Raw genomic sequence first — 27,515 nt, 5'->3', positions numbered from 1 at the left:
TGACTATAGGAGCCATACAGTATAGACAGTCTGTCTGGCTTACAGCGCACAAGTCCTACATTATTTTGATATTGCTAGTATTTGTAGTGTACCCACTTCGAATGATTTTAAATGACCTTTTGTAATACTTAATTTTCCAATCTAATCATTGAACATGTATTGTAGGATCCGTTAGTTAATAACATGTATTTAGGTTACTGAATAAGAGGACTCATGTCTACAGTCGTGGCCAAAAGTTTTGAGAATGACACAAATATTAATTTTCACAGTCTGCTGCCTCAGTTTGTATGATGGCAATTTGCATATACTCCAGAATGTTATGAAGAGTGATCAGATGAATTGCAATTAATTGCAAAGTCGCTCTTTGCCATGCAAATGAACTGAATCCCCCCAAAAACATTTCCACTGCATTTCAGCCCTGCCACAAAAGGACCAGCTGACATCATGTCAGTGATTTTCTCGTTAACACAGGTGTGAGTGTTGACGAGGACAAGGCTGGAGATCACTCTGTCATGCTGATTGAGTTCGAATAACAGACTGGAAGCTTCAAAAGGAGGGTGGTGCTTGGTCTCATTGTTCTTCCTCTGTCAATCATGGTTACATGCAAGGAAACACGTGCCATCATCATTGCTTTGCACAAAAAGGGCTTCACAGACAAGGATATTGCTGCCAGTAAGATTGCACCTACATCAACCATTTATCAGATCATCAAGAACTTCAAGGAGAGTGGTTCAATTGTTGTGAACAAGGCTTCAGGGCGCCCAAGAAAGTCCAGCAAGCTCAGGACCGTCTCCTAAAGTTGATTCAGCTGCGGGATCGTGGCACCACCAGTACAGAGCTTGCTCATGAATGGCAGCAGGCAGGTGTGAGTGCATCTGCATGCACAGTGAGGCGAAGACTTTTGGAGGATGGCCTGGTGTCAAAAAGGGCAGCAATGAAGCCACTTCTCTCCAGGAAAAACATCAGGGCAGACTGATATTCTGCAAAAGGTACAGGGATTGGACTGCTGAGGACTGGGGTAAAGTAATTTTCTCTGATGAATCCCCTTTCCGATTGTTTGGGGCATCCGGAAAAAAGCTTGTCCGGAGAAGACAAGGTGAGCGCTACCATCAGTCCTGTGTCATGCCAACAGTAAAGCATCCTGAGACCATTCATGTGTGGGGTTGCTTCTCAGCCATGGGAGTGGGCTCACTCACAAATTTTCCTAAGAACACAGGCATGAATAAAGAATGGTACCAACACATCCTCCGAGAGCAACTTCTCCCAACCATCCAGGAACAGTTTGGTGACGAACAATGCCTTTTCCAGCATGATGGAGCACCTTGCCATAAGGCAAAAGGGATAACTAAGTGGCTCGGGAAACAAAACATCGATATTTTGGGTCCATGGCCAGGAAACTCCCCAGACCTTAATCCCATTGAGAACTTGTGGTCAATCCTCAAGAGGCGGGTGGACAAACAAAACCCCACAAATTCTGACAAATTCCAAGCATTGATTATGCAAGAATGGGCTGCCATCAGTCAGGATGTGGCCCAGAAGTTAATGGACAGCATGCCAGGGTGGATTGCAGAGGTCTTGAAAAAGAAGGGGTCAACACTGCAAATATTGAGTCTTTGCATCAACTTCATGTAATTGTCAATAAAAGCCTTTGACACTTATGAAATGCTTGTAATTCTACTTCAGTATTCCATAGTAACATCTGACAAAAAATATCTAAAGACACTGAAGCAGCAAACTTTGTGGAAATGAATATTTGTGTCATTCTCAAAACTTTTGGCCACAACTGTACTTACTACACAAACATGCCGAGCTTTTATTTTGAAAAAACGAGGACGTGTTAACGTCATTTTTATTTGACAGAAGTGACCCAGAATCCATTGCGACCAAAATCATGGCTGGTGTTCTGAAAAAGGTACGAGTCGAGGTCATATTATGATGATGCTTTTGTGAAAATGTAATGTGCATTTGTTTATTTAGTTAGTTTCCTCTCACTTTACAATTGGTATGAGCTTTGTCGCTTTCTATTGACAAGCATGCGTGTAAGCTAGCTGCTAGACTGGTTCGTCTTCTAGCTAACAAACTTAGCTAGCTTGCTCATTTGCTGGAGGGTTCGTGGATATATACTTTGATCTGCTATATCAGGGTTAGTTACCTAGTTCAGTGGCTTTGTCCGTTGTGAAGTAAATATAGCCAACTTACATGGCTGACACGATACGAACTCAAAGGTACATGACGTTTTATCCATACGTTCTGAAATGTTCCACCTTCCTTCTGAATGCTGTATGACTATTTTACCCAGGAGATTACTTAACGTTAGCTAACGTTAACTTTGTAGCTATTATGCTCATTGTGTGTAATATTTTCCCCAGACAACAGGCTTGGTGGGACTGGCCGTGTCTCACAACCCTCATGAGGTGAGTCCCCAGTAATGACCGTAAACAGTACTAGTGGACCACACCTACTTTGGTATGATAATGTAACTGTATGTGCGTGTGTCCCCTCAGCGCCTGAGGATCTTGTACAGTAAGATCCTGGCGTCTCTCCAGGTCATCCCTCAGGACGCAGCCTACAGAAAGTACACAGAACAGCTTGTCAACGACCGCTTTGACCTTATCAAAGCCGTAAGTTACACTCCAACCATCCTCACTTCCACATCTAGACAAGGGTCAGGTAAAGTTTAACAGAGTAGAACACTCTTCCTACCAGCTCTCGTTGTGACTGTGATTTCATGTATTAGCTTGAACCTGTATGAACCTCTGTGAGGTAATCCCCTTGTTGATTTTGTATATGACATCATGTTACGAGATATTGTTTGGGATGGCATCTGTGCTTCAATCCATATAGATCATTTCAGTCTTTCTTCATTTCAATTGAAAGGAGCCTGATGTGGAGAAACTAGAGAAGAAAATCAACTGTGGTCAGATCGAGGAGGTCATTCACCAGGTACAGAGAGGAGCCTCACACTCTTTTCATTGCTTTGTATCTTTCTCCTAAAGTTGCTTTCTCTAGCCCCGTTTATACCTGGTTTCTACATGCGTCCGTTGTCCTGATCGTGTCCAAATTCTGGTTGTGCCCACATTTGTTGACCAGTGTAGACAATCAAGACACATTGTGATCTGATTGTGATTATATCTTCCACCTCCGGAGGTAGTCAAAGACGCATCTTGTGCGGATATCCTTGAAGTGTAAACAAATCCGGACAACAAAAGCGTATACATTTGGCCAACGTCACGGTTGTCCCGGCCCCTCAAAAAAAGTAAACAGTTGAATTATGATCATGGTCTTTAGAAACCAAGTGCCAACTGGCACTGTGGTCGGATATTCCACAGTCCAATACCGCGTCCAGCTCTGCTTAAAATCGGCTAATAGAAAAATGTTTAAAAGATATTGTCCCAAATGGGAGAAAAAGGGTTCTCACATCTAATATCAGGCCAAAATATGTTTGAAATAGGCTACAGAGTGGCCAAGGACTGTAATAGCAGAATTTAAACTGAAGTAAACATGTGTTGGGGATGCATGCAGGGACGGACTATAATGGAGCAGAAGAGAGCAGTGTATGGTAAGGTATAGGCCTAATGTTCCCCCTGTACCTTTATATCTATCCAGAATGAACAGTGGGCAGGAGGTGAATAGTCCATTTGTTGCTGTATCAGATATGAAAATAATAGTGATATTATAATGCAATCCTTTTCGGATGTCAAAGTGCAGAAGATGTCCAAACTGATGCGTAGAGGCGCATAGCTTTCTGTAGCCTAAGCATGAGCAAGACTACTGTCCAATAGGCTAATGTAGACTTCAATTAGAGGCTACTGTCCAATAGGCTAATGTAGACTTCAATTAGAGGCTACTGTCCAATAGGCTAATGTAGGCTTCAATTACGAAGGACTCTTTAGGCTACTTTTAGATTGACTTTGTTCCATTTATAAAGCCTTTACTTTACATGCTTGCTCCTTTGCACTTTTTATAGAGTGCTGCTTTTATCCATGCATTTTCATAATTTGACCACACGTCTTGCTATAGGTTATCATATTGAGGTACCGAATTATCAATGATTTGGAGGAAACTAAACCACAGTCATTCTCCCAGCATGTTGCTTTTTTATTCCTTTAATACTGTTTAGGCCTATGCTAAAGGTTATTTACAATAAAGATGTGTGTAAACATCGATGCGTAAACAAACCCTATCCTGACCTATTTGGATAATGCGTTGCGCCATTCAGAGATGCACTTTGTAACTTAACCTGTTTCTACTGTGTGCATTAGGGCCTAAGTGGCATTTTTATTTATACTGTGCAATAATTGTATTTTGTACACACATCCAGATAGTCAAATCGTTTGTGTGGTGACGTTTTTAGGGATTGGAGAGATTCTCTGAATATTGGACAAGTCGAGGTTATCGGGACAGTAGTCTATTACGCCCAGTCTTAAATCATTGGATAACAGTAGGCTGTAATGAGTATAAAAGCGTGCCGTTTTCTGTAAATTTATACAGCTTGTCATAACGGTAGATCCAAGGCAGGTTGAATTAATTTGCCTACAGGGAGGGACCAGGGAATCTGGTCACAGTACAAAGTGGGCAGATAAGAATCCCATTTTATTACCGTGTGTAGACACAACAAATCTCGATCAGAGCATCTTTATTGGATGACAGCCATGTTAATGCAAGGTGTAACCACGGCTACATTGTTTTGTAGCATTCAAAAACCTCCCACATACTGTATCTCCTTCCTCTTCCCCACTTATCATACATCTCTTGCCTTATCTGACCCACTCATTTCCTCTTCCCTCCAGGCGGAGTGTGAGTTGGCTCTATCCAGGAAGATGGCGGAGTGGAAACCATGGGAACCACTGATTGAAGAGCCTCCTGTCAACCAATGGAAGTGGCCCGTTTAAAGACTACTTGCTGTATTTGTGTTTGTGTAATTACTTCATTCCCAATGAAGCATGTACAAATAAAGCTGTGGAAATATTTTCCCTATCCATGTAAAACTAATCTTTTAAATTGTTGCCTTGTGGGTACTGGGTGATGAAAACACTCAGCCAAACCAAGGAGAATGAATGGAAGTTAAATAGCAAGATACTCTTTGAAAAACATGTCTAGAGGCCAGTTTGTCTATCCTGATCTTGTCCACATTCTAATTGTGCTACTGTTTGCATTAATGAATACACCATGTGTAAACCTGACAAACCTTGAACAGAGTGATTGGATCATCTTGATCACAAGAAACACATTTAATTAATGCAAGGTGTAACCAGGGCTATAAATGGACCACGTTTGAGAAAAAGCATTGTCCTATCCTAGTGCACCTCACACAAAAGTAATTAACTTAAGATTGGACAAAAGTCACAACTGGGATTTGAACTGGCACCCATGTGGGTCGCAACATGCATATAATACCCACCTGTAAGGCCGTTATTTTATTTGACTCTACCAGTCACCTCAACTCTGCCCACTGAGCTTTCATCCAACCAATACATTTATACTGGACTTTTAGAGGTCAGGAAAATCTGTCATTTTAATCATCTACACCAGTCTCAAAATGTGGACAAGTTCAAGACATGCTGCATGTTACCAGGTATAAACAGGGCTCAAGATACAAGCCTTCACATCAGGCACAACAACTTGTTTTACTTCTGGTTTTATTATAACCACGAGCTTTAAATCGACAGGACCTCATTAAATAAGAACATGAACAGTTCTATAGACCAGACGGGAAAATAGCTGAATCAGTTATGTGTAATAGACTAAGGGCTCTATTCAACCCATATCGCTGAAGCATTAGAGATAGCACACTATGAACCGACATCGTTTACCGTGAATGCAGTCTCCGCTAACGTCGCGGGAATATTGCCTTTAAATTATAATGACACTAATGCGGAATTTCCGCGATACGGATTGAATAGAGCCCTTGGATTAGGTTAACTATTATTAAAGCCCTACCATCAATCATTCCTTTTAATAAGTATTGTTCACCATAAAGGATTTAATAGTACAAAATTAGGTTAACCATTATAACCAGTAAAGGCCCTACCAATAACTAGCAAGTGTGTATTTCCGATTCACCAGTATGGATCACAGGTAACTGCCCCCTTGTGCTGCCCTAAGCACAGGTAACTGCCCCCTTGTGCTGCCCTAAGCACAGGTAACTGCCCCCTTGTGCTGCCCTAAGCACAGCTAACTGCCCCTTTGTGCTGCCCTAAGCACAGCTAACTGCCCCTTTGTGCTGCCCTAAGCACAGCTAACTGCCCCCTTGTGCTGCCCTAAGCACAGGTAACTGCCCCCTTGTGCTGCCCTAAGCACAGGTAACTGCCCCCTTGTGCTGCCCTAAGCACAGGTATCTGCCCCCTTGTGCTGCCCTAAGCACAGGTAACTGCCCCCTTGTGCTGCCCTAAGCACAGCTAACTGCCCCCTTGTGCTGCCCTAAGCACAGGTAACTGCCCCCTTGTGCTGCCCTCTGTGGCATAGCCATAGAATTAGCAGAACAGACATTTTCACACAACATTGTGGGTAGTTTTCCATTTGGAATGTTTGAACTGCTGCTTATCACATCCATAGAAACGAGCAACACTGAAGTCATATCAATAATGGAAACTCCTGTTGGGTGGCCCATAAAAAAAGCCAAAGGATTTTCATAGCCATGTCCGTTCTACTACTCTATAGTCATATCATTCATAATATTTGGATGTGTTCTTCACTGAGCCGTTCTCCCATGCCCATGTGAAGTGCAGACAGTTGCATCATGCGAGCTGTAGTTCCCTCAGGTCCTGGAGTCCTGGGCTCCGCTGGTGGCCCTCTGCAGCAGCTGGACCATGATGGGGTAGACCGGGGCAAACTCCTTCCCCTGACGAGCCTTCACACTCTGCATGTAGGCCTCCAGAGCACCCCTAGCACACACAGAAGGAGATGGAGTTACTAAAGACACACTACCCATTAAGATTTTTGTCATTTTACCACAAGAGGGTGCTCACTCACTGAGTGAGACCAAACAACCCACCGGCGGTCTCAAAGGCTGTAAGACTTTTGTCGTTCTCCTGCAGTTACCTAATGAGTGTGAGGCGGTCTCTCTCTGAAGGGTGGTCATCCAGCCACTGGGAGTAGCGAGCGATGGACCACTCTGCTCTCTGTAGAAGAGGAAGAATTAATACAAAGTTAAGATAACGATGGTTGGAAGCAGTATAGATAAGTGTGTATAGGAGTGTGTGTAGGTACACTACATTACCAAACGTATGTGGACACCTGCTCGTCAAACATCTCATTCCAAAATCATGGGCATTAATATGGAGTTGGACCCCCCTTTGCTGCTATAACAGCCTGCACTCTTCTGGGAAGGCTTTCCACTAGATGTTGGAACATTTCTGTAGGGACCTGCTTCCATTCAGCCACAAGAGCATTAGTGAGGTCAGGCACTGACGTTGGGAGATTAGGCCTGGCTCGCAGTTGGCATTCCAATTCATCCCAAAGATGTTCGATGGGGTTGAGGTCAGGGCTCTGTGCAGGCCAGTCAAGTTCTTCAACACCGATCTCGACAAACCATTTCTGTATGGATCTCGCTTTGTGTACAGGGGCATTGTAATGCTGAAACAGCAAAGGGCCTTCCCCAAATTGTTGCCACAAAGTTGGAAGCACAGAATCGTCTAGAATGTAATTGTACGCTGTAGCGTTGATTTCCCTTCACTGGCCTAGCCCAAATCATGAAAAGCAGCCCTAGACCATTATTCCTCCTCCTCCAAACTTTCTCCTGGCATCCGCCAAACCCATGTTCGTCCGTCGGACTGCCAGATGGTGAATCTTGATTCATCAATCCAGAGAACGTGTTTCCACTACTCCAGAGTCCAATGGCGGAGAGCTTTACACCACTCCAGCCGACGCTTGACATTGCGCATGGTGATCTTAGGCTTGTGTGCGGCTGTTGCAACCTAGGACAGAATGGCAGTCCCATTATGTGAGCTTGTGTGGCCTACCACTTTGCAGCTGAGCCATTGCTGCTCCTAGACGTTTCCACTTCACAATAACAGCACGTACAGTTGACCAGGGCAGCTCTAGCAGGGCAGACATTTGACAAACTGACTTGTTGGAAAGGGGGCATCCTATGACGGTGCTACGTTGACAGTCACTGAGCTCTTCAGTAAGGCCATTCTACTGACAATGTGTGTCTATGGAGATTGTAATATACCTGTCAGCATCAGGTGTGGCTGAAAGAGCCGAATCCACTCATTTGAAGGGGTGTCCAAATACTTTTGTATATATAGTGTGTGTACCTGGTGAGGTGATTTGAGTTCAGACGGTGCTCTGGTGAACAGGAAGTGTAGCAGGGTGCTGTATGGAATCAGATCCCCCACAGCTGGACTGCTGGCTATCAGCTCACTGTTCTGGAACAGCAGGGGCCTAACACACACACACACACACACACACACACACAAAATGTCTCATCTACATTGAGGTGTCTAGCCGAAATAACATGTTCATTATGTTACACCATTGGCCTTTACCCATTATCTTTAAACCATTATCCTAGCGTCTAAGTAGAGACAGAGGCAGACGGCAGGGAGAATAACATCTTCGTTAAGATCCACCCTCACTCTGGAAACTACCGCTGCTATCGAGGCGTTCCCCCATCTCATCAAAGGTTTAACAGGAATAGGTGTGACATAACTGATGTAACAAGTATGTGTAACTAATGCGTCATACATGTGTAACAAGCAGTGATGTGATCACATACCGGAACGATCTCAGCAGGCGGTAGGGTTTCCCCAGCTCAGACACTCTCCTACAGAGAGGAGCCACGGCCAGCTCCATCTAAAAACACAGGGAAGACATAGCACCGTGAGAGCACGAATATAGAGCTACTTGGTGCACTTCAAAATGCACAGAAAAACCCAAGAGACAGACAAACAGCGAAGGAGAGCTTGAAGCAGACGCGGAGAGAGATACCGATAACACCCTCACATACAGCCCTTCTCCTTCACCTGAGCGAAGTCAGCCGCCAATCTCATCTTGCCTCCCTCCCCTAGGGGGCGCAGCAGGCTGGCGTGGCGGATGAACAGTGTGATGCAGCGCTGGGCGATGCTCTCCGTGTTGTCGTATATGAAGTCGACACACTGGAAGTGGCGGAAGTAGTCCGCCATCACACGGCCCACGAAGCCCTGTAGCTCCCGCATGTACAGAGAGCAGGGCACGTCCGGCTTCCCCGGGGTGGACATAGACCTGGAAACAGAGACATATATACAACACAGACACACACCCTATGGTTAGTATAAGTCACAGACTAAGGGTCTGACTCGTAACCTCAGGCCATTGACCCACAATGCTTAAGTGACTACACACTAAACCTGTGTGTGTGTGTGTGTGTGTGTTACTGAATGTGTGTGTGTATGCAAAATGTGTGCATGTGTGTGCTGCGATTCGGCTAAGTCCCAGCAGGGCTTTGTCTGTGTAAGATCAGAGAGCGCAAAGCAGTCTAGTTTGTATTCAGAGCGCTGAATGTCAATCTGAGCTCTCGGTCTCTGTATGTATGGCCGTGACAGAATAACCAGCGTGTGCCAGGGGCCGATAACATTTAGCCAGCGGCAGGAGGCTACAGTACTGACGCAGGGACCCTTTGTGTGGCTCTGTCTAACGGGACCCTGCTAGCTGTGTGTGTGTGTGTGTGTGTGTCGTGACTGCAAAGCCCCAAGACTAACGGAGTCTACAGGTCCATTGGGAGCCTCTCTATTGTACAGAGACGAGTCTGGCTAATATGAATGGAGGGAGAACATCTGAATGCAACTGTAGAGGGTCTAAACCAAGGATTTCTAAACTTTTTTAATCAGGCCCCCCTTCCAGCTTTGGAAAACACCCCCCCTGCACAGGCCATGTCTATTTCTATTGGCACAAGCACTGTTCACACCCATCTTGTTAGCAGGGAGAACATTTAGCAGGTTTAAAATATTATTTCCTGCAATTCTACACATTTTGTCATTGGGTGCTGAGAACATTTTGCAGTTTTAAAGCAAATTTTCTTGCAATTCTATACATTTTGCCGTGTCTAATGTGTACCCGTGATATTTGAGTGATTCGAACATTACTAAAAAAAAAATCTATGTGCTAAAAAGACCCAGCTGGAAAACGTTATCCGACATGGGCTTATAACTAGCTCTCTGAGGTATGTAATGACTGACATGACAAGAGGAACTGATGACGCACGACCCAACTTCGAGGTGTCACCTTGTGCATTCTACTGTTACAACTTTCAGGAGTAGGTTGAAAGCCGGACTCCGCGACCCCACCTAGAGGGAGCGCCCCACAGTTTGGGAACCGCTGGTCTAGACCATAGACATCGTATTCAATTCATTCCTAATTCTATAGTCTAGACTGGTTCTACTTGTGTGTACACACATATGCAAGTGAGCTGCTGGTCTCACAGCTAGGTTACACAGCGCTATTTGCCTTGGCTGGCATTGTATGGATGCTTGGTGATTCAGACTTGACCTTTTTACAAAATGAAACCCCCCCAGTCTTTTTTTTAACACGTCAATATCGCCGCTTTGACTAAAATCCTACAACAGCTACTCTGCTCCAGGGTGTCCCTATGGTTTATATCTGGGAAACAGTCAATGGATCAGAGAGACTGGGATGGTAGCGAGACAAAGAGTTCACTTAGAGGACGTGTGTGTGTGTGTGTGTGTGTGTGTGTGTGTGTGTGTGTGTGTGTGTGTGTGTGTGTGTGTGTGTGTGTGTGTGTGTGTGGAACAGGGTGAGTGGGTTTTAGATCTAGTTTTAAGATCACTACAAGGAGCTCCCTCTGCGCAATGCAAGAGCAAGTGTGTGTGTGTGTGTGTGTGTGTGTGTGTGTTGTGTTGATCTGACCATGAAAGGCCATTTGGACAGGGGGCTGAAGAGACAACACACACACCCCAACAGGATGCTATACAAGAGCAGAGCGGTGTGTGTAGAACAGTAGATCGTCTGAGGATGTGTGTATGAGTGTGTAAATGTCATGCTTGTATTACAACACAAGCTCAGGGGAAAGAGAGAAACACTGCAGATGTAAATTAGTAACAGATGCTGTTTAGAGCCAGGTGGGACACAGACAATCGGATAATAGTTTCACAGATAACTTATTGTCACATATAAAGCTCTGTAGCGGTATGTCACCAAGCCCACCTGTAAACATGACCCTTTATAACAACTTAAACCCCAACCTTACTCCTAGAAAGGGGACGACGAGCTTGAGGATTGTGGTGTTTTAAAGTGTGTGTGTGTGTATACTAACCCAGAGAAGTATTCCTGATGCATAGTGATGATGATGGCTTCTATGGAGTCACTGACCGACAGCAGGAGAGGCTGTACTGCACTGGCCATCAGAGCCTGTACTCCCTAAGACATCATTTAATAAGGCATAAGAAAAAGGGTTGTGTCATAACTTTGCAACAACTCAGTCAGACAATGACATCTCAAATATCAGTGGACCACACCATGATGACCTGAACAAACATTACCATAACTGCTTGCATCTGCAGGCCAGGTGTGTAGCTGAAGGACACAGTCTCCACAGGGGACACACCTAATTGACTTAAGTCTGCCATTGCCTAGCAACCCAAACAGACAGGCATGAATGTGATTTGCTGACAAGCGGACATTTGCAGTGCGCTCTAGGAGTGTGTGTGAGACTGCTTGTGTGTTTGGGCATGTGTGTGTGTAGGTCGTGGGGTTCGGAGTGGTGCCGCCAGTTTATCGTCCATCTTTAGATCAATCTAAACTCAATAGACCTGACCCAGTGTGTGTGTGTGTGTGTGTGTGGCGTGGGGGATTGGCGGAACGCAGAGAGAAACAGGCCTCTGACCGTTTTCCCAGTTACAACAAAATTGTGAGAAAAAGCGAGTGATTGCCAAAGAAGAGTCTACACACTCCACTCAGTGTTTACCCTTTTACCTCCCGGAGTGAGATGCAGCAGCAACACCAATATTTGGTTTCTATAACTCAGTTCCAAGTTCCAAAAGTGCCCATTCAAACCCCATAATGAAAAACCAACAGCATAATCCACAACCATCTGCACATCAGATAGAATGGAGAGAGAAAGAAGAAGGGAAGACTAGAGAGGAGTAGAGATGAGAGGAGGAGTAGAGAGGGGAAAAGAGTAGAGCAGTATGGGAGACGAGTGTCTTACCTCTAGGGAAGCAGTGAGAGCATGTTCAGCAGCCAGAGGACATGACCCCAATCCTGATATCACCTGAGAACACACACACACACACACACACACACACACACACACACACACACACACACACACACACACACACACACACACACACACACACAGGTCAGCTTACAGTGAAACCTGACAAACCATAATCGCCTCTTTCCTCACATATCCCTCCAGTATTCCTCTAACGGTTATTACAGCATTTATCCTCCTTCCTCTCCTATCCTCCACGTCCCTCCTTCCATCCCATCCTTATTTTCTCCCCCTCCCTCCCTCAAATAACCAGGAGTTCTTGCTGAAACGGCCTCACTCCGCTTTCAAATTGTACAATTTTGACAGTCTCCCAGGCCCCTAAATATTTGATGGCAGAGTAATCTCTTTTTATGCCACTATTAATCACGCAGGCCCCAGCACCAGGACACATCATACATCTTTAATGGGCCATATTAAGGAATACGTTTCCCCATCTCTCCCTCTAACTCGCTCTCTTTCTCTGCCTCTCTCTCTCGCTCTCTCTCTACATCAGACTCCATCCCTTCCTTCGTCATCTCTCTCGCCACTCCTCTCCCCCTCTCTCCCTGCTTCTCCCCCTCTCGCTGCTTCTCGCTCTCTCCCCCTCTCGCTGCTTCTCTCTCTCTCCCCCTCTCGCTGCTTCTCTCTCTCTCCCCCTCTCGCTGCTTCTCTCTCTCTCCCCCTCTCGCTGCTTCTCTCTCTCCCCCTCTCGCTGCTTCTCGCTCTCTCCCCCTCTCGCTGCTTCTCGCTCTCTCCCCCTCTCGCTGCTTCTCTCGCTCTCCCCCTCTCGCTGCTTCTCTCGCTCTCTCCCCCTCTCGCTGCTTCTCTCTCTCCCCCTCTCGCTGCTTCTCTCTCTCCCCCTCTCGCTGCTTCTCTCTCTCTCCCCCTCTCGCTGCTTCTCTCTCTCTCCCCCTCTCGCTGCTTCTCTCTCTCTCCCCCTCTCGCTGCTTCTCTCTCTCTTCTCGCTGCTTCTCGCTCTCTCCCCCTCTCGCTGCTTCCGCTCTCCCCCTCTCGCTGCTTCTCGCTCTCTCCCCTCTCGCTGCTTCTCGCTCTCTCCCCCTCTCGCTGCTTCTCGCTCTCTCCCCCTCTCGCTGCTTCTCGCTAGGCTCCGCTCTCCCCCCTCTCGCTGCTTCTACGCTCTCTCGCTGCTTCTCGCTCTCTCCCCCTCTCGCTGCTTCTCGCTCTCTCCCCCTCTCGCTGCTTCTCGCTCTCTCCCCCTCTCGCTGCTTCTCGCTCTCTCGCTGCTTCTCGCTCTCTCCCCCTCCTCGCTGCTTCTCGCTCTCTCGCTGCTTCTCGTTCTCTCCCCCTCTCGCTGCTTCTCGCTCTCTCGCTGCTTCTCGCTCTCTCCCCCTCTCGCTGCTTCTCGCTCTCTCGCTGCTTCTCGCTCTCTCCCCCTCTCGCTGCTTCTCGCTCTCTCCCCCTCTCGCTGCTTCTCGCTCTCTCCCCCTCTCGCTGCTTCTCGCTCTCTCGCTGCCTCCCCCCTCTCGCTGCTTCTCGCTCTCTCCCCCTCTCACTGCTTCTCGCTCTCTCCCCCTCTCGCTGCTTCTCGCTCTCTCCCCCTCTCGCTGCTTCTCGCTCTCTCCCCCTCTCGCTGCCTTCTCGCTTCTCCCCCTCTCGCTGCTTCTCGCTCTCTCCCCCTCTCGCTGCTTCTCGCTCTCTCCCCCTCTCGCTGCTTCTCGCTCTCTCCCCCTCTCGCTGCTTCTCGCTCTCTCCCCCTCTCGCTGCTTCTCGCTCTCTCCCCTCTCGCTGCTTCTCGCTCTCTCGCTGCTTCTCGCTCTCTCGCTGCTTCTCGCTCTCTCCCCCCTCTCGCTGCTTCTTGCTCTCTCCCCCTCTCACTGCTTCTCGCTCTCTCCCTGTTTCTCTCGCTCTCCCTCTTGCTGTTTCTCAATTTAATTCAAGGGGCTTTATTGACATGGGAAACATATGTTAACATCGCCAAAGCAAGTGAAGTAGATAATAAACAAGAAAATGAACAGTAAACATTACACTCACAGAAGTTCCAAAAGAATAAAGACATTTCAAATGTCATGTTATGTATATATACATTGTTGTAACGATGTACAAAAGGGGAAATAAATAAACATAAATATGGGTTGTGTTTACAATGGTGTTTGTCTTTACTGGTTGCCCTTTTCATGTGGCAACAGGTCACACATCTTGCTGCTGTGATGGCACACTGCGGTATTCCACCCAGTAGATTTGGGAGTTGATCAAAATCGGAATCTTTGTGAATCTGTGTAATCTGAGGGAAATATGTGTCTCTAATGTGGTCATACATTTGGCAGGAGGATAGGAAGTGAAGCTCAGTTTCTACCTCATTTTGTGGGCAGTGTGCACAAAGCCCGTCTTCTCTTGAGAGCAAGGTGTGCCTACTGCAGCCTTTCTCAATAGCAAGGCTATGCTCACTGAGTCTGTACATAGTCAAAGTCTTCCTTAAATGTGGATCAGTTTGGGTCTGCCACTGTGTACTCTCTGTTTAGGGCCAAATAGCATTCTAGTTTGCTCAGTTTTTTGGTTAATTCTTTCCAATGTGTCAAGTAATTATAATTTTGTTTTCTCATGATTTGGTTGGATCTAATTGTGTTGCTGTCCTGGGGCTCTGTGGGGTGTGTTTGTGAACAGAGCCCCAGGACCAGCTTGCTTAGGGGACTCTTCTCCAGGTTCATCTCTCTGTAGGTGATGGCTTTGTTATGGAAGATTTGGGAATCGCTTCCTTTTAGGTGGTTGTAGAATTTAAATGGCTCTTTTCTGGATTTTCCTTTTGATGACATAGAAGGCCCTTCTTGCCTTGCCTTGTCTCTCAGATCGTTCACAGCTTTGTGGAAGTTACCTGTGGCGCTGATGTTTAGGCCAAGGTAGGTATAGTTTTTTGTGTGCTCTAGGGCAACGGTGTCTAGATGGAATTTGTATTTGTGGAGGACCTTTATGTGGAGGACCTTTATTGGAACACCATTATTTTGGTCTTACTGAGATTTACTGTCAGGGCCTAGGTCTGGCAGAATCTGTGCAGAAGATCTAGGTGCTGCTGTAGGCCCTCCTTGGTTGGTGACAGAAGCACCAGATCATCAGCAAACAGTAGACATTTGACTTCAGATTCTAGTAGGGTGAGGCCGGGTGCTGCAGACTGTTCTCGTGCCCTCACCAAATCGTTGAGATATATATATATATATATATATGTTGAAGAGGGTGGGACTTAAGCTGCATCCTTGTCTGGCTGCTCCTCTCCATCTCCCTCTCGCTGCTCCTCTCCCCTCTCCCTCCCTCTCGCTCTCCCCCTCGCTGCATCTCTCGCTCTCCCCCCTCGCTGCATCTCTCGCTCTCCCCCCTCGCTGCATCTCTCGCTCTCCCCCCTCGCTGCATCTCTCGCTCTCCCCCCTCGCTGCATCTCTCGCTCTCCCCCCTCGCTGCATCGCTCGCTCTCCCCCCTCGCTGCATCGCTCGCTCTCCCCCCTCGCTGCATCGCTCGCTCTCCCCCTCGCTGCATCGCTCGCTCTCCCCCTCGCTGCATCTCTCGCTCTCCCCCTCGCTGCATCTCTCGCTCTCCCCCCTCGCTGCATCTCTCGCTCTCCCCCCTCGCTGCATCTCTCGCTCTCCCCCTCGCTGCATCTCTCGCTCTCCCCCTCGCTGCATCTCTCGCTCTATCTCTCGCTCTCCCCCTCGCTGCATCTCTCGCTCTCCCCCTCGCTGCATCGCTCGCTCTCCCCCTCGCTGCATCGCTCGCTCTCCCCCTCGCTGCATCGCTCGCTCTCCCCCTCGCTGCATCGCTCGCTCTCCCCCTCGCTGCATCGCTCGCTCTCCCCCTCGCTGCATCGCTCGCTCTCCCCCTCGCTGCATCGCTCGCTCTCCCCCTCGCTGCATCTCTCGCTCTCCCCCTCGCTGCATCTCTCGCTCTCCCCCTCGCTGCATCTCTCGCTCTCCCCCTCGCTGCATCTCTCGCTCTCCCCCCTTGCTGCATCGCTCGCTCTCCCCCTCACTGCATCTCTCGCTCTCCCCCTCGCTGCATCTCTCGCTCTCCCCCTCGCTGCATCTCTCGCTCTCCCCCTCGCTGCATCTCTCGCTCTCCTGCAGCTAGTTTACTTTGGGTGATGAGATACATTAACTCTATAAATACCTAGGGTAATTGGTTGTCAGCATTTTCCCATCAAACCATTGTGACATATGACCAGCGCACACACACACTTCTGCGTGAACTCTTAGTCACGCTACCATCCCAGTCTCCCTAGAATGTGTAATATAACACACGGGTAGGATGTTATGTAAAATATAATGTTGACGTTGTGAGGGATCAGCCAGATCAAGTGGCCTGACTGCGCCCTCTCCTGGAGGTGGGCCGCAGTACAGCCATTACTGATGAGCTTACCTGAGGCCAATTGACTGATTATTGTTTGTGCTCTCTTTAGGACCTGACTGAAGGGGAAGAGTGATTATGAGCTGGAGACTATGGCAAACTCCAGGATACTATGATTCCCTGTTATAGGTTCGGCTAAAGCTGTTAGATTGGCGTTTAGTACCACTTTGTTTGTACGGCCCCGGGGAGAGTTGAAAGAAGCACTCCCAATACAGTTTCTCAATACAGTCACATCTCTGCGTCTCATTTCGTGCTGTCCCGCCAAGGATTTCGTCAGTGAATAGGTACGGCCTTTCACAATGTGTAAAACATAATGTAGACGTGTAAAACACAATGCGGACGTGTAAAACAAGGTAGACGTGTAAAACAAGGTAGCCGTGTAAAACAAGGTGGATGTGTAAAACACAATGCGGACGTGTAAAACAAGGAAGACATGTAAAACATGGTAGACATGTCAAATATAATGCGGACGTGTAAAACAAGGAAGATGTAAAACATGGTAGACGTGTAAAACATAATGTGGACGTGTAAAACATGGTAGACGTGTAAAACATAATGCGGACGTGTAAAACAAGGTAGACGTCAAACAGAATGCGGATGTGTAAAACAAGGTAGTCACGTAAAACAAGGTAGACATGTAAATCATGATGCGGATGTGTAAAACATGGTAGACGTGTAAAACAAGGTAGACATGTCAAACAGAATGCGGAGGTGTAAAACAAGGAAGACGTAAAACATGGTAGACACGTAAAACAAGGTAGACATGTAAAACAAGGTAGACACGTAAAACAAGGTAGACATGTAAAACAAGGTAGACAGGTAAAACAAGGTAGACATGTAAAACAAGGTAGACATGTAAAACAAGGTAGATACGTAAAACAAGGTAGACACGTAAAACAAGGTAGACACGTAAAACAAGGTAGACACGTAAAACAAGGTAGACACGTAAAACAAGGTAGACACGTAAAACAAGGTAGACACGTAAAACAAGGTAGACACGTAAAACAAGGTAAACATGTAAAACAAGGTAAACATGTAAAACAAGGTAGACACTTAAAACAAGGTAGACACGTAAAACAAGGTAGACATGTAAAACATGATGCGGACGTGTAAAACAAGGTAGACATGTAAAACATGATGTGGACGTGTAAAACAAGGTGGATGTGTAAAACAAGGTAGACGTGTAAAAGATGATGCGGACGTGTAAAACATGATGCGGATGTGTAAAACAAGGTGGATGTGTAAAACATAATGTAGACGTAAAACAAGGTAGACATGTAAATCATGATGCGGATGTGTAAAACATGGTAGACATGTAAAACAAGGTAGACGTAAAACATGGTAGACATGTAAAACAAGGTAGACGTAAAACATGGTAGACGTAAAACATGATGCTGACGTGTAAAACATGATGCGGAAGTGTAAAACATGGTAGACGTGTAAAACAAGGTAGACATGTAAAACAAGGTAGACATGTAGAACATGATGCGGACGTCTAAAACAAGGTGGATGTGTAAAACATGGTAGACATGTAAAACAAGATGCGGACGTGTAAAACGAGGTAGACATAAAACAATGCGGACGTGTAAAACAAGTTGGATGTGTAAAACATGATGCGGACGTGTAAAACATGGTAGACACGTAAAACAAGGTAGACATGTAAAACATAATGCGGCGGTGTAAAACATGGTAGACACGTAAAACAAGGTAGATATGTAAAACATAATGCGGATGTGTAAAACAAGGTAGACGTAAAACAAGGTAGACATGTAAAACATAATGCGGACGTGTAAAACAAGGTAGACATGTAAAACATGATGTGGACGTGTAAAACAAGGTAGACGTGTAAAAAGAACATAGTGCAAGCTAAGCGTAATGTGTGCGATGGTGTGTGTATACGTGTATGTGAGCGTATTGGTGTGTGTGTGTGTGTGTTACCTTAGCAACAGCTTGGTATAGTCTGTAGAGGGAGTTGACCACCGCTATGTTCCTCCTCTGGCCTTCTGTGAGAGGCCCTATCACCTGACTGGCATCCCCCTGGGTAGACAGCTGGAGAGAAACACAGAGTGAGAGAAGAATGGAAGGAGAGAAAGAGGAAGAGAGAGAGAGCGGGAGAGAGAGGGAAAGAGAGAGAGTGGCAGAGAGAGACAGAGAGTGAGGGGGTGAGAGAGAGAGAGCGGGGGAGAGAGAGAGAGCAGGAGAGAGAGAGAGAGCGGGGAGAAAGAGAAATAGTTGGAGGGAAGAGAGAGAGAAAAGTCAGGGCACCTGTAGTACTCAGCAGACACACAGCATCAGTGAGAGCAAGGGCCCACAGGAGCCAGACGCCAGCTCCCACTGCTATAGCAGAGCGAGGAGGGGCCACACAGAAATGTGGCAGGAACCAGGATCCAGCTGTAGTAGCAGTTTCTGCTGTCTTCAGGCCATGTTCCACAGGCGGATGGGGACACCTCACCACCACTCATCTCAGAGGTGATAACAAGCAGGTCACACACACAATCTAATCCTCATCATACCTACAAATGAGTGGAGTGGAGAAAATAGGAGGAAAAGTCATAGACAAGCTCTGAAAATAACATTGGGAATGGACAGAGTGCTGATTGGATAACAGAAAGAGAGAAATTAGGGCCCTCAGGAAGACAGAGAGAGAGGAATTGGGGCCATCTCAGGAAGACAGAGAGCGAGGAATTGGGGCCATCTCAGGAAGACAGAGAGCGAGGAATTGGGGCCATCTCAGGAAGCCAGAGAGCGAGGAATTGGGGCCATCTCAGGAAGCCAGAGAGAGTAATAGGGCCATCTCAGGAAGCCAGAGAGAGTAATTAGGGCCATCTCAGGAAGCCAGAGAGAGTAATTAGGGCCATCTCAGGAAGACAGAGAGAGTAATTAGGGCCATCTCAGGAAGACAGAGAGAGAAAAAAAAGCAAGAGTTCAAACAACATGTGCAAAGAGGTGCCATAGCAACGGTCTAAAAATGGCACAGCAACAGTTAACTAATGCCTCAGAGTGTAGTTGTGTGGATGGCAGACGCACACACAAACACACACACACACTCTGGCATTCATGACATGCACGTGCCCACACACGCGCACAGAAAGGTGTCAGGATACCAGCCCTGAAGTAGCTTCCTGTTCACACCTGAGTATGTCTGTGTTTGTCAAATCAAATCGTATTTGTCACATGCACCGAATACAACAGGTGTAGACCTTACAGTGAAATGCTTACTTACAAGAACTTAACCAACAATGTTTTAACAAGTTTTTTGAAAAATAAGTGTTGAGTAAAAAATAGAAAATAAAAGTAATAAATAATTAAAGAGCAGCAGTAAATAACAGTAGTGAGGCTATATACAGGGTATACCGGTACAGAGTCAATGTGTGAGGGCACCGGTTTGAGGAAATATGTATACTACCGGTCAAACGTTTTAGAACACCTACTCATTCAAGGGTTTTTCTTTATTTGTACTATTTTCTACATTGTAGAATAATAGTGAAGACATCAAAACTATGAAATAACACATATGGATTCATGTAGTAACCAAAAAAGTGTTAAACAAATCAAAATATATTTTATATTTGTGATTCTTCAAATAGGCCCCCTTTGGCTTGATGACAGCTTTGCACACTCTTGGCATTCTCTCAACCAGCTTCACCTGGAATGCTTTTCCAACAGCCTTGAAGGAGTTCCCACATGTGCTGAGCACTTGTTGGCTGCTTTTCTTTCACTCTGGGGTACGACTCATCCCAAACCATCTCAATTTGGTTGAGGTCGGGGGATTGTGGAAGCCAGGTCATCTGATGTAGCACTCCATCACTGTCCTTCTTGGTCAAATTGTCCTTACACAGCCTGGAGGTGTGTTGGGTCATTGTTCTGTTGAAAAACATATGATAGTCCCACTAAGCCCAAACCAGATGGGATGGCGTATTTCTGCAGAATGCTGTGGTAGCCATGCTGGTTAAGTGTGCCTTGAATTCTAAATAAATCATGGACAGTGTCACCAGCAAAGCAACCCCACACCATAACACCACCTCCTCCATGCTTTACGGTGGGAAATACACATGTGGAGATCGTCCGTTCACCCACACCATGTCTCACAAAGACACGGCGGTTGGAACCAAAAATCTCAAATTTGGACTTCAGACCAAAGGACACATTTCCACCGGTCTAATGTCCATTGCTTGTGTTTCCTGGCCCAAGCAAGTCTCTTCTTATTATTGGTGTCCTTTAGTAGTGGTTTCTTTGCAGCAATTCGACCATGAAGGCCTGATTCACACAGTCTCCTCTGAACAGTTGATGTTGAGATGTGTCTGTTACTTGAACTCTGTGATGAATTTATTTGGGCTTCAATTTCTGAGGCTGGTAACTCTAATAAACTTATCCTCTGCAGCAGAGGTAACTCTGGGTCTTCCATTCCTGTGGCGGTCCTCATGAAACCCAGTTTCATCATAGCGCTTGATGGTTTTTTGCGACTGCACTTGAAGAAACTTTCAAAGTTATAGAAATTTTCCGTATTGACTGACCTTCATGTCTGAAAGAATTGATGGACTGTCGTTTCTCTTTGCTTTTTTGAGCTGTTCTTGCCATAATATGAACTTGGTCTTTTACCATCTTCTGTATACCACCCCTACCTTGTCACAACACAACTGATTGGCTCAAACGCTTTAAGAAGGAAAGAAATTCCACAAATTCACCTTTAACAAGGCAAACCTGTTAATTGAAATGCATTCCAGGTGACTACTGAAGAATCTCAAATCTAAAATATATTTTGATTTGTTTAACACTTTTTTGGTTACTACATGATTTGATATGTGTGTTATTTCATAGTTTTGATGTCTTCACTATTATTCTACAATGTAGAAAATAGTAGAAATAAAGAAAAACCCTTGAATGAGTAGGTGTGTCCAAACCTTTGACTGGTACCATATATACAGTTGAAGTCGGAAGTTTACATACACTTAGGGTGGAGTCATTAAAACTCCCTTTTCAACCACTCCACACATTTCTTGTTAACAAACTATAGTTTTGGCATGACACAAGTAATTTTTCCAACAATTGCTTACAGACAGATTATTTCAATTATAATTCACTGTATCACAACTCCAGTGGGTCAGAAGTTTACATAAACTAAGTTGACTGTGCCTTTAAACTGCTTGGGAAATTCCAGAAAATTATTCATGGCTTTAGAAACTTCTGATAGGCTAATTGACATCATTTGAGTCAATTGGAGGTGTACCTGTAGATTTATTTCAAGGCCCACCTTCAAACTCAGTGCCTCTTTGCTTGACATCATGTGATAATCAAAAGAAATCAGCCAAGACCTCAGAAAAACAATTGTAGACCTCCAGAAGTCTGGTTCATCCTTGGGAGCAATTTCCAAACGCCTGAAGCTCCCACGTTCATCTGTACAAACAATAGTATGCAAGTATAAACACCATGGAACCACGCAGCCGTCATACCGCTCAGGAAGGAGACGCATTCCGTCTCCTAGAGATGAATGTACTTTGGTGTGAAAAATGCGAATCAATCCCAGAACAACAGCAAAGGACCTTGTGGAGATGCTGGAGGAAACAGGTATAAAAGTATCTATATCCACAGTAAAATTAATCCTATAATCGACATAACCTGAAAGGCCGCTCAGCAAGGAAGAAGCCAATGCTCCAAAACCGCAATAAAAAAGCCAGACTACGGTTTGCAACTGCACATGGGGACAAAGATCGTACTTTTTGGAGAAATGTCCTCTGGTCTGATGAAACAAAAATAGAACTGTTTGGCCATAATGACCATTGTTATGTTATGAGGAAAAAGGGGGAGGCTTGCAAGCTGAAGAACACCATCCCAACCGTGAAGCACGGGGGTGGCAGCATCATGTTGTGGGGGTGCTTTGCAGCAGGAGGGACTGGTGCACTTCACAAACAGATGGCATCATGAGGATGGAAAATTATGTGGATATATTGAAGCAACATCTCAAAACATCAGTCAGGGAGTTAAAGCTTGGTCGCAAATGGGTCTTCAAATGGACAATGACCCCAACCATACTTTCAAAGTTGTGGCAAAATGGCTTAAGGACAACAAAGTCAAGGTATTGTGTGGCCATCCCAAAGCCCTCACCTCAATCCTATAGAACATTTGTTGGTAGAACTGAAAAAGCGTGTGCGAGCAAGGAGGCTTACAAACCTAACTCAGTTACACCAGCTCTGTCAGGAGGAATGGGCCAAAATTTACCCAACTTATTGTGGGAAGCTTGTGGAAGGCTACCTGAAATGTTTGACCCAAGTTAAACAATTTAAAGGCAATGCTACCAAATACTAATTGGGTGTATATAAACTTCGGACCCACTGAGAATGTGATGAAAGAAATAAAAGCTGAACTAAATCATTGTCTCTACTATTATTCTGACATTTCACATTCTTAAAATAAAGTGGTGATCCTAACTGACCTAAGACAGGGAATTTTTACTAGGATTAAATGTCAGGAATTGTGAAAAACTGAGTTTAAATGTATTTAGCTAAGGTGTATGTAAAATTCCGACAACTGTATGTATATACACTGCTCAAAAAAATAAAGGGAACACTAAAATAACACATCCTACATCTGAATGTAATTTTCATTACATAGTTGAATGTGCTGACAACAAAATCACACAAAAATAATCTATGGAAATCCAATTTATCAACCCATGGAGGTCTTGATTTGGAGTCACACTCAAAATTAAAGTGGAAAACCCCACTACAGGCTGATCCAACTTTGATGTAATGTCCTTAAAACAAGTCAAAATGAGGCTCAGTAGTGTGTGTGGCCTCCGCGTGCCTGTATGACCTCCCTACAATGCCTGGGCATGCTCCTGATGAGGTGGCGGATGGTCTCCTGAGGGATCTCCTCCCAGACCTGGACTAAAGCATCCGCCAACTCCTGGACAGTCTGTGGTGCAACGTGGTGTTGGTGGATGGTGCGAGACATGATGTCCCAGATGTGCTCAATTGGATTCAGGTCTGGGGAACGGGCGGGCCAGTCCATAGCATCAATGCCTTCCTCTTGCAGGAACTGCTGACACACTCCAGCCACATGAGGTCTAGCATTGTCTTGCATTAGGAGGAACCCAGGGCCAACCGCACCAGCATATGGTCTCACAAGGGGTCTGGGGATCTCATCTCGGTACCTAATGGCAGTCAGGCTACCTCTGGCGAGCACATGGAGGGCTGTGCGCCCCCCCAAAGAAATGCCACCCCACACCATGACTGACCCACCACCAAACCGGTCATGCTGGAGGATGTTGCAGGCAGCAGAACGTTCTCCATTACGTCTCCAGACTCTGTCACGTCTGTCACATGTGCTCAGTGTGAACCTGCTTTCATTTGTGAAGAGCACAGGGCGCCAGTGGCGAATTTGCCAATCTTGGTGTTCTCTGGCAAATGCCAAACGTCCTGCACGGTGTTGGGCTGTAAGCACCAAGATTGGTGCACATTTGTAGACTCCGTCTCATGCTACCACTAGAGTGAAAGCACCACCAGCATTCAAAAGTGACCAAAACATCAGCCAGGAAGCATAGGAACTGAGAAGTGGTCTGTGGTCACCACCTGCAGAACCACTCCTTTATTGGGGGTGTCTAGCTAATTGCCTATAATTTCCACCTGTTGTCTATTCCATTTGCACAACAGCATGTGAAATTTATTGTCAATCAGTGTTGCTTCCTAAGTGGACAGTTTGATTTCACAGAAGTGTGATTGACTTGGAGTTACATTGTGTTGTTTAAGTGTTCCCTTTATTTTTTTGAGCAGTGTATTTATCTATCTTGAATGCGATGAGCCAAGTAAAGCCCCCCGGGCCAAAACCTCCCCTAACCCGGATGACGCTGGTCCAATTGTGCGCCGCCCTATGGGACTACCGGTCATGGCCGGTTGTGACACAGCCTGGGATTGAAACTGGGTCTGTAGTGACGACTCAAGCACTGCGATGCAGTGCCTTAGACTGCTGCACCACTTGGGAGGCCCCTCATAAGGTGTATTTTTATCTGTTTTTTAAATCTAATTTTACTGCCTGCCTTGATGCGGAATAGAGTTCCATGTAGCCATGGCTCTATGTAGTACTGTGCGCCTCCCATAGTCTGTTCTGGACTTGGAACCTGTGAAGAGACCTCTTGTGGCATGTCTTGTGGGGTATGCATTCAACATGTCAATACTTCTCACAAATACAAGTAATGATCGCTCCTCTACTTTGAGCCAGGAGAGATTGACATGCATATTATTAATGTTAGCTCTCTGTATACATCCAAGGGCCAGCCGTGCTGCCCTGTTCTGACCACACAACTGAACAGTAGTCCAGGTGCGACAAAACTAAGACCTGTAGGACCTGCCTTGTTCATAGTACTGTTAAGAAGGTAGACCTGCGCTTTATTATGGACAGACTTCTCCCAATCTTAGCTACTGTTGTATCAATATGTTTTAACCATGACAGTTTACAATTCAGGGTTACTCCAAGCAGTTTAGTCAACTCAACTTGCTTAATTTCCACATTATTTATTCCAAGATTTTGGTAGGGTTTGAGGGTTTAGTCCCAAATACAATGCTTTTAGTAAAAAAAATATTTAGGACTAACTTATTCCTTGCCACCCACTCTGAAACTAACTGCAGCTCTTTGTTAAGTGTTGCAGTCATTTCAGTCGTTGTAGTAGCTGACGTGTAGTGTTGAGTCATCCGCATACATCGACACACTGGCTTTACTCAAAGTCGTTAGTAAAGTTTGAAAAATCAGCAGCAGACTATGATCGACAATTTCAAAAACCGCACTGAAGTCTAACAAAACACCCCCAATCTTTTTATCATCAATTTCTCTCAGTCAATCATCAGTCATTTGTGTAAGTGCTGTGCTTGTTGAATGTCCTTCCCTATAAGTGTCCTGAATATCTGTTGTCAATTTGTTTACTGTAAAATAGCATTGTATCTGGTCAAACACCATTTTTTCCCAGAAGTTTACTAAGGTTTGGTAACAGGCTGATTGGTCGGCTATTTGAGCCAGTAAAGGAGGCTTTACTATTCTTAGGTAGCGGAATGACTTTAGCTTCCCTCCAGGCCTGAGGGCACACACTTTCTAGTAGGCTTAAATTGAAAACATCGTCCGCTATTATCCTCAGTAATTTTCCATCCAAGTTGTCAGATCCTGGTGGCTTGTCATTGTTGATTGACAACAATACTTTTTTCACCTCTTCCACACTCACTTTACAGAATTCAAAATTACAATACTTGTCTTTCATAATTTGGTCAGATATACTTGGATGTGTAGTGCCAGCGTTTGTTGCTGGCATGTCATGCCTAAGTTTGCTAATCTTGCCAATTAAAAAAATCATTAAAGTAGTTGGCAAAATCAATATTTTGTGATGAATGAGCCATCTGATTCAATGAATAATGGAGCTGAGTTTTCCAAAAATGTAATTTTAGGTGCTCCAAAGTTTTTTTTTACTATCATTCTTTATGTCATGATTTGTTAATTTGCAATATGTTTGCCAATCGGTTGTGCAGCCAGACTTATTAGACATTCTGGTCACCATAGCAACACTCACCCGAGCACACACTCCAGCAGGTATATTTCACTGGTCATCCTCAAAGCCAACTCCTCATTTGGCCGCCTTTCCTTCCAGTTCTCTGCTGTCAACGACTGGAACGAATTGCAAAATCACCGAAGCTGGAGACTCATATCGCCCTCTCTAACTTTAAGCACCAGCTGTCAGAGCAGCTCACAGATCACTGCACCTGTACATAGCCCATCTGTAAATAGCCCACCCAACTACCTCATCCCCATATTGTTATATATATTTTTTTCTTCCTTTGCATCCCAGTATCTCTACTTGCACATCATCTTCTGCACATCTATCACTCCAGTGTTAATGCTAAATTGTAATTATTTCACCACTATGGCCTATTTATTGCGTTACCTCCCTAATCTTACTACATTTGCACGCACTGTATATAGATTTTTATATTGTGTTATTGACTGTATGTTTGTTTATCCCATGTGTAACTCTGTTGTTGTGTTTGTGTCACACTGCTTTGCTTTATCTTGGCCAGGTCGCAGTTGTAAATGAGAACTTGTTCTCAACTGGCCTACCTGGTTAAATAAAGGTGAAATAAAATGTTTTAAAAATTAATTTTGCCTCATCCCTCTCAACCATACAATTTTTCAATTCCTCATCAATCAACAGGGATTAAATCGTTTTTACAGTCATTTTCCTACTGAGTGCATTGCTTATTAGTAACTGAAATAAGCAATTTCATAAATGTGTCAAAGTGCAGCGTTTGTTTGCTCCTCATTACACACCAGGGACCAACAAATATTCTTTACATCAACAACATAGGAATCACTATAAAACGTATTGTATGACATCTTATACACTATTTTGAGCCCAGCCTTTGGCAACTTTGGTTTTCCTAGATATGGCTACTACATTGTGATCACAACATCCGATGGATTTGGATACAGCTTTCAAGCTAATTTCTACAGCATTAGTAAAGATGTGATAAAAAACATGTTGCAGATTTCATTCCTGTGCTGTTTGTAACTACCCTGGTAGGTGCCTGCATTGGTTACAGTTTGAAGCTTTTTCTTGAGTGGGCAGCTTGATGAAAGCCAGTCAATATTTAAAATCACCCAGAAAATATACCTCTGTTGACATCACATACATTATCAAGTATTTCACACGTTATCCAGATACTGACTATTAGCACTTGGTGGTCCATAGCAGCTTCCCACCAGAATGGGCTTTAGGTGAGGCAGATGAACCTGTAGCCATATTACTTCAACAGTATTTAACATGACATCCTCTCTAAGCTTTACAGGAATGTGGTTCTGAATATAAAACAGCCACACCTCCACCATTATCATTTCTGTCTTTTCTGTAGATGTTATAACCTTGTATTGCCATCACTGTATCATTAAAGGTTTTAACTAAATGAGTTTCAGAGATAGTCAAAATATGAATGTCATCTGTTA

The 27,515-nt window shown here is 45.2% G+C and overlaps 2 protein-coding genes across 3 annotated transcripts in view; one reads left to right on the top strand and one right to left on the bottom strand.

Moving 5' to 3' along the window:
- The first annotated feature begins 1,841 nt into the window (after nt 1-1,841).
- Nucleotides 1,842-4,988, top strand: LOC115180421 (NADH dehydrogenase [ubiquinone] 1 alpha subcomplex subunit 5). The gene is made up of 5 exons (XM_029742487.1): nt 1,842-1,912; nt 2,370-2,414; nt 2,505-2,621; nt 2,878-2,943; nt 4,791-4,988. Exons 1-5 carry the CDS (start codon nt 1,892-1,894, stop codon nt 4,890-4,892), a joined length of 351 nt encoding a protein of 116 aa, XP_029598347.1. The 5' UTR covers nt 1,842-1,891; the 3' UTR covers nt 4,893-4,988.
- Nucleotides 4,989-5,622: 634 nt separating this feature from the next.
- LOC115180419 (conserved oligomeric Golgi complex subunit 5) overlaps nt 5,623-27,515 on the bottom strand; it is a 96,947-nt gene continuing 75,054 nt past the window's right edge. Inside the window, exons 15-23 of one of the 2 annotated variants that reach the window (XM_029742482.1) lie at nt 18,480-18,590; nt 12,146-12,208; nt 11,478-11,567; nt 11,252-11,355; nt 8,967-9,204; nt 8,720-8,796; nt 8,259-8,385; nt 7,042-7,121; nt 5,623-6,884 (exon numbers count right to left, since the gene is read on the bottom strand). In XM_029742482.1, coding sequence (XP_029598342.1) covers nt 6,758-6,884; nt 7,042-7,121; nt 8,259-8,385; nt 8,720-8,796; nt 8,967-9,204; nt 11,252-11,355; nt 11,478-11,567; nt 12,146-12,208; nt 18,480-18,590 — 1,017 coding nt within the window. In that variant the 3' untranslated portion in view covers nt 5,623-6,757. The remainder of the gene's footprint in view (nt 6,885-7,041; nt 7,122-8,258; nt 8,386-8,719; nt 8,797-8,966; nt 9,205-11,251; nt 11,356-11,477; nt 11,568-12,145; nt 12,209-18,479; nt 18,591-27,515) is intronic. The other variant, XM_029742483.1, reaches the window with a different exon arrangement.

The sequence above is a fragment of the Salmo trutta genome, chromosome 40, assembly GCF_901001165.1.
Source record: "Salmo trutta chromosome 40, fSalTru1.1, whole genome shotgun sequence".
NCBI lineage: Eukaryota > Metazoa > Chordata > Actinopteri > Salmoniformes > Salmonidae > Salmo > Salmo trutta.
This window is presented reverse-complemented; position numbering and strand designations above follow the sequence as displayed.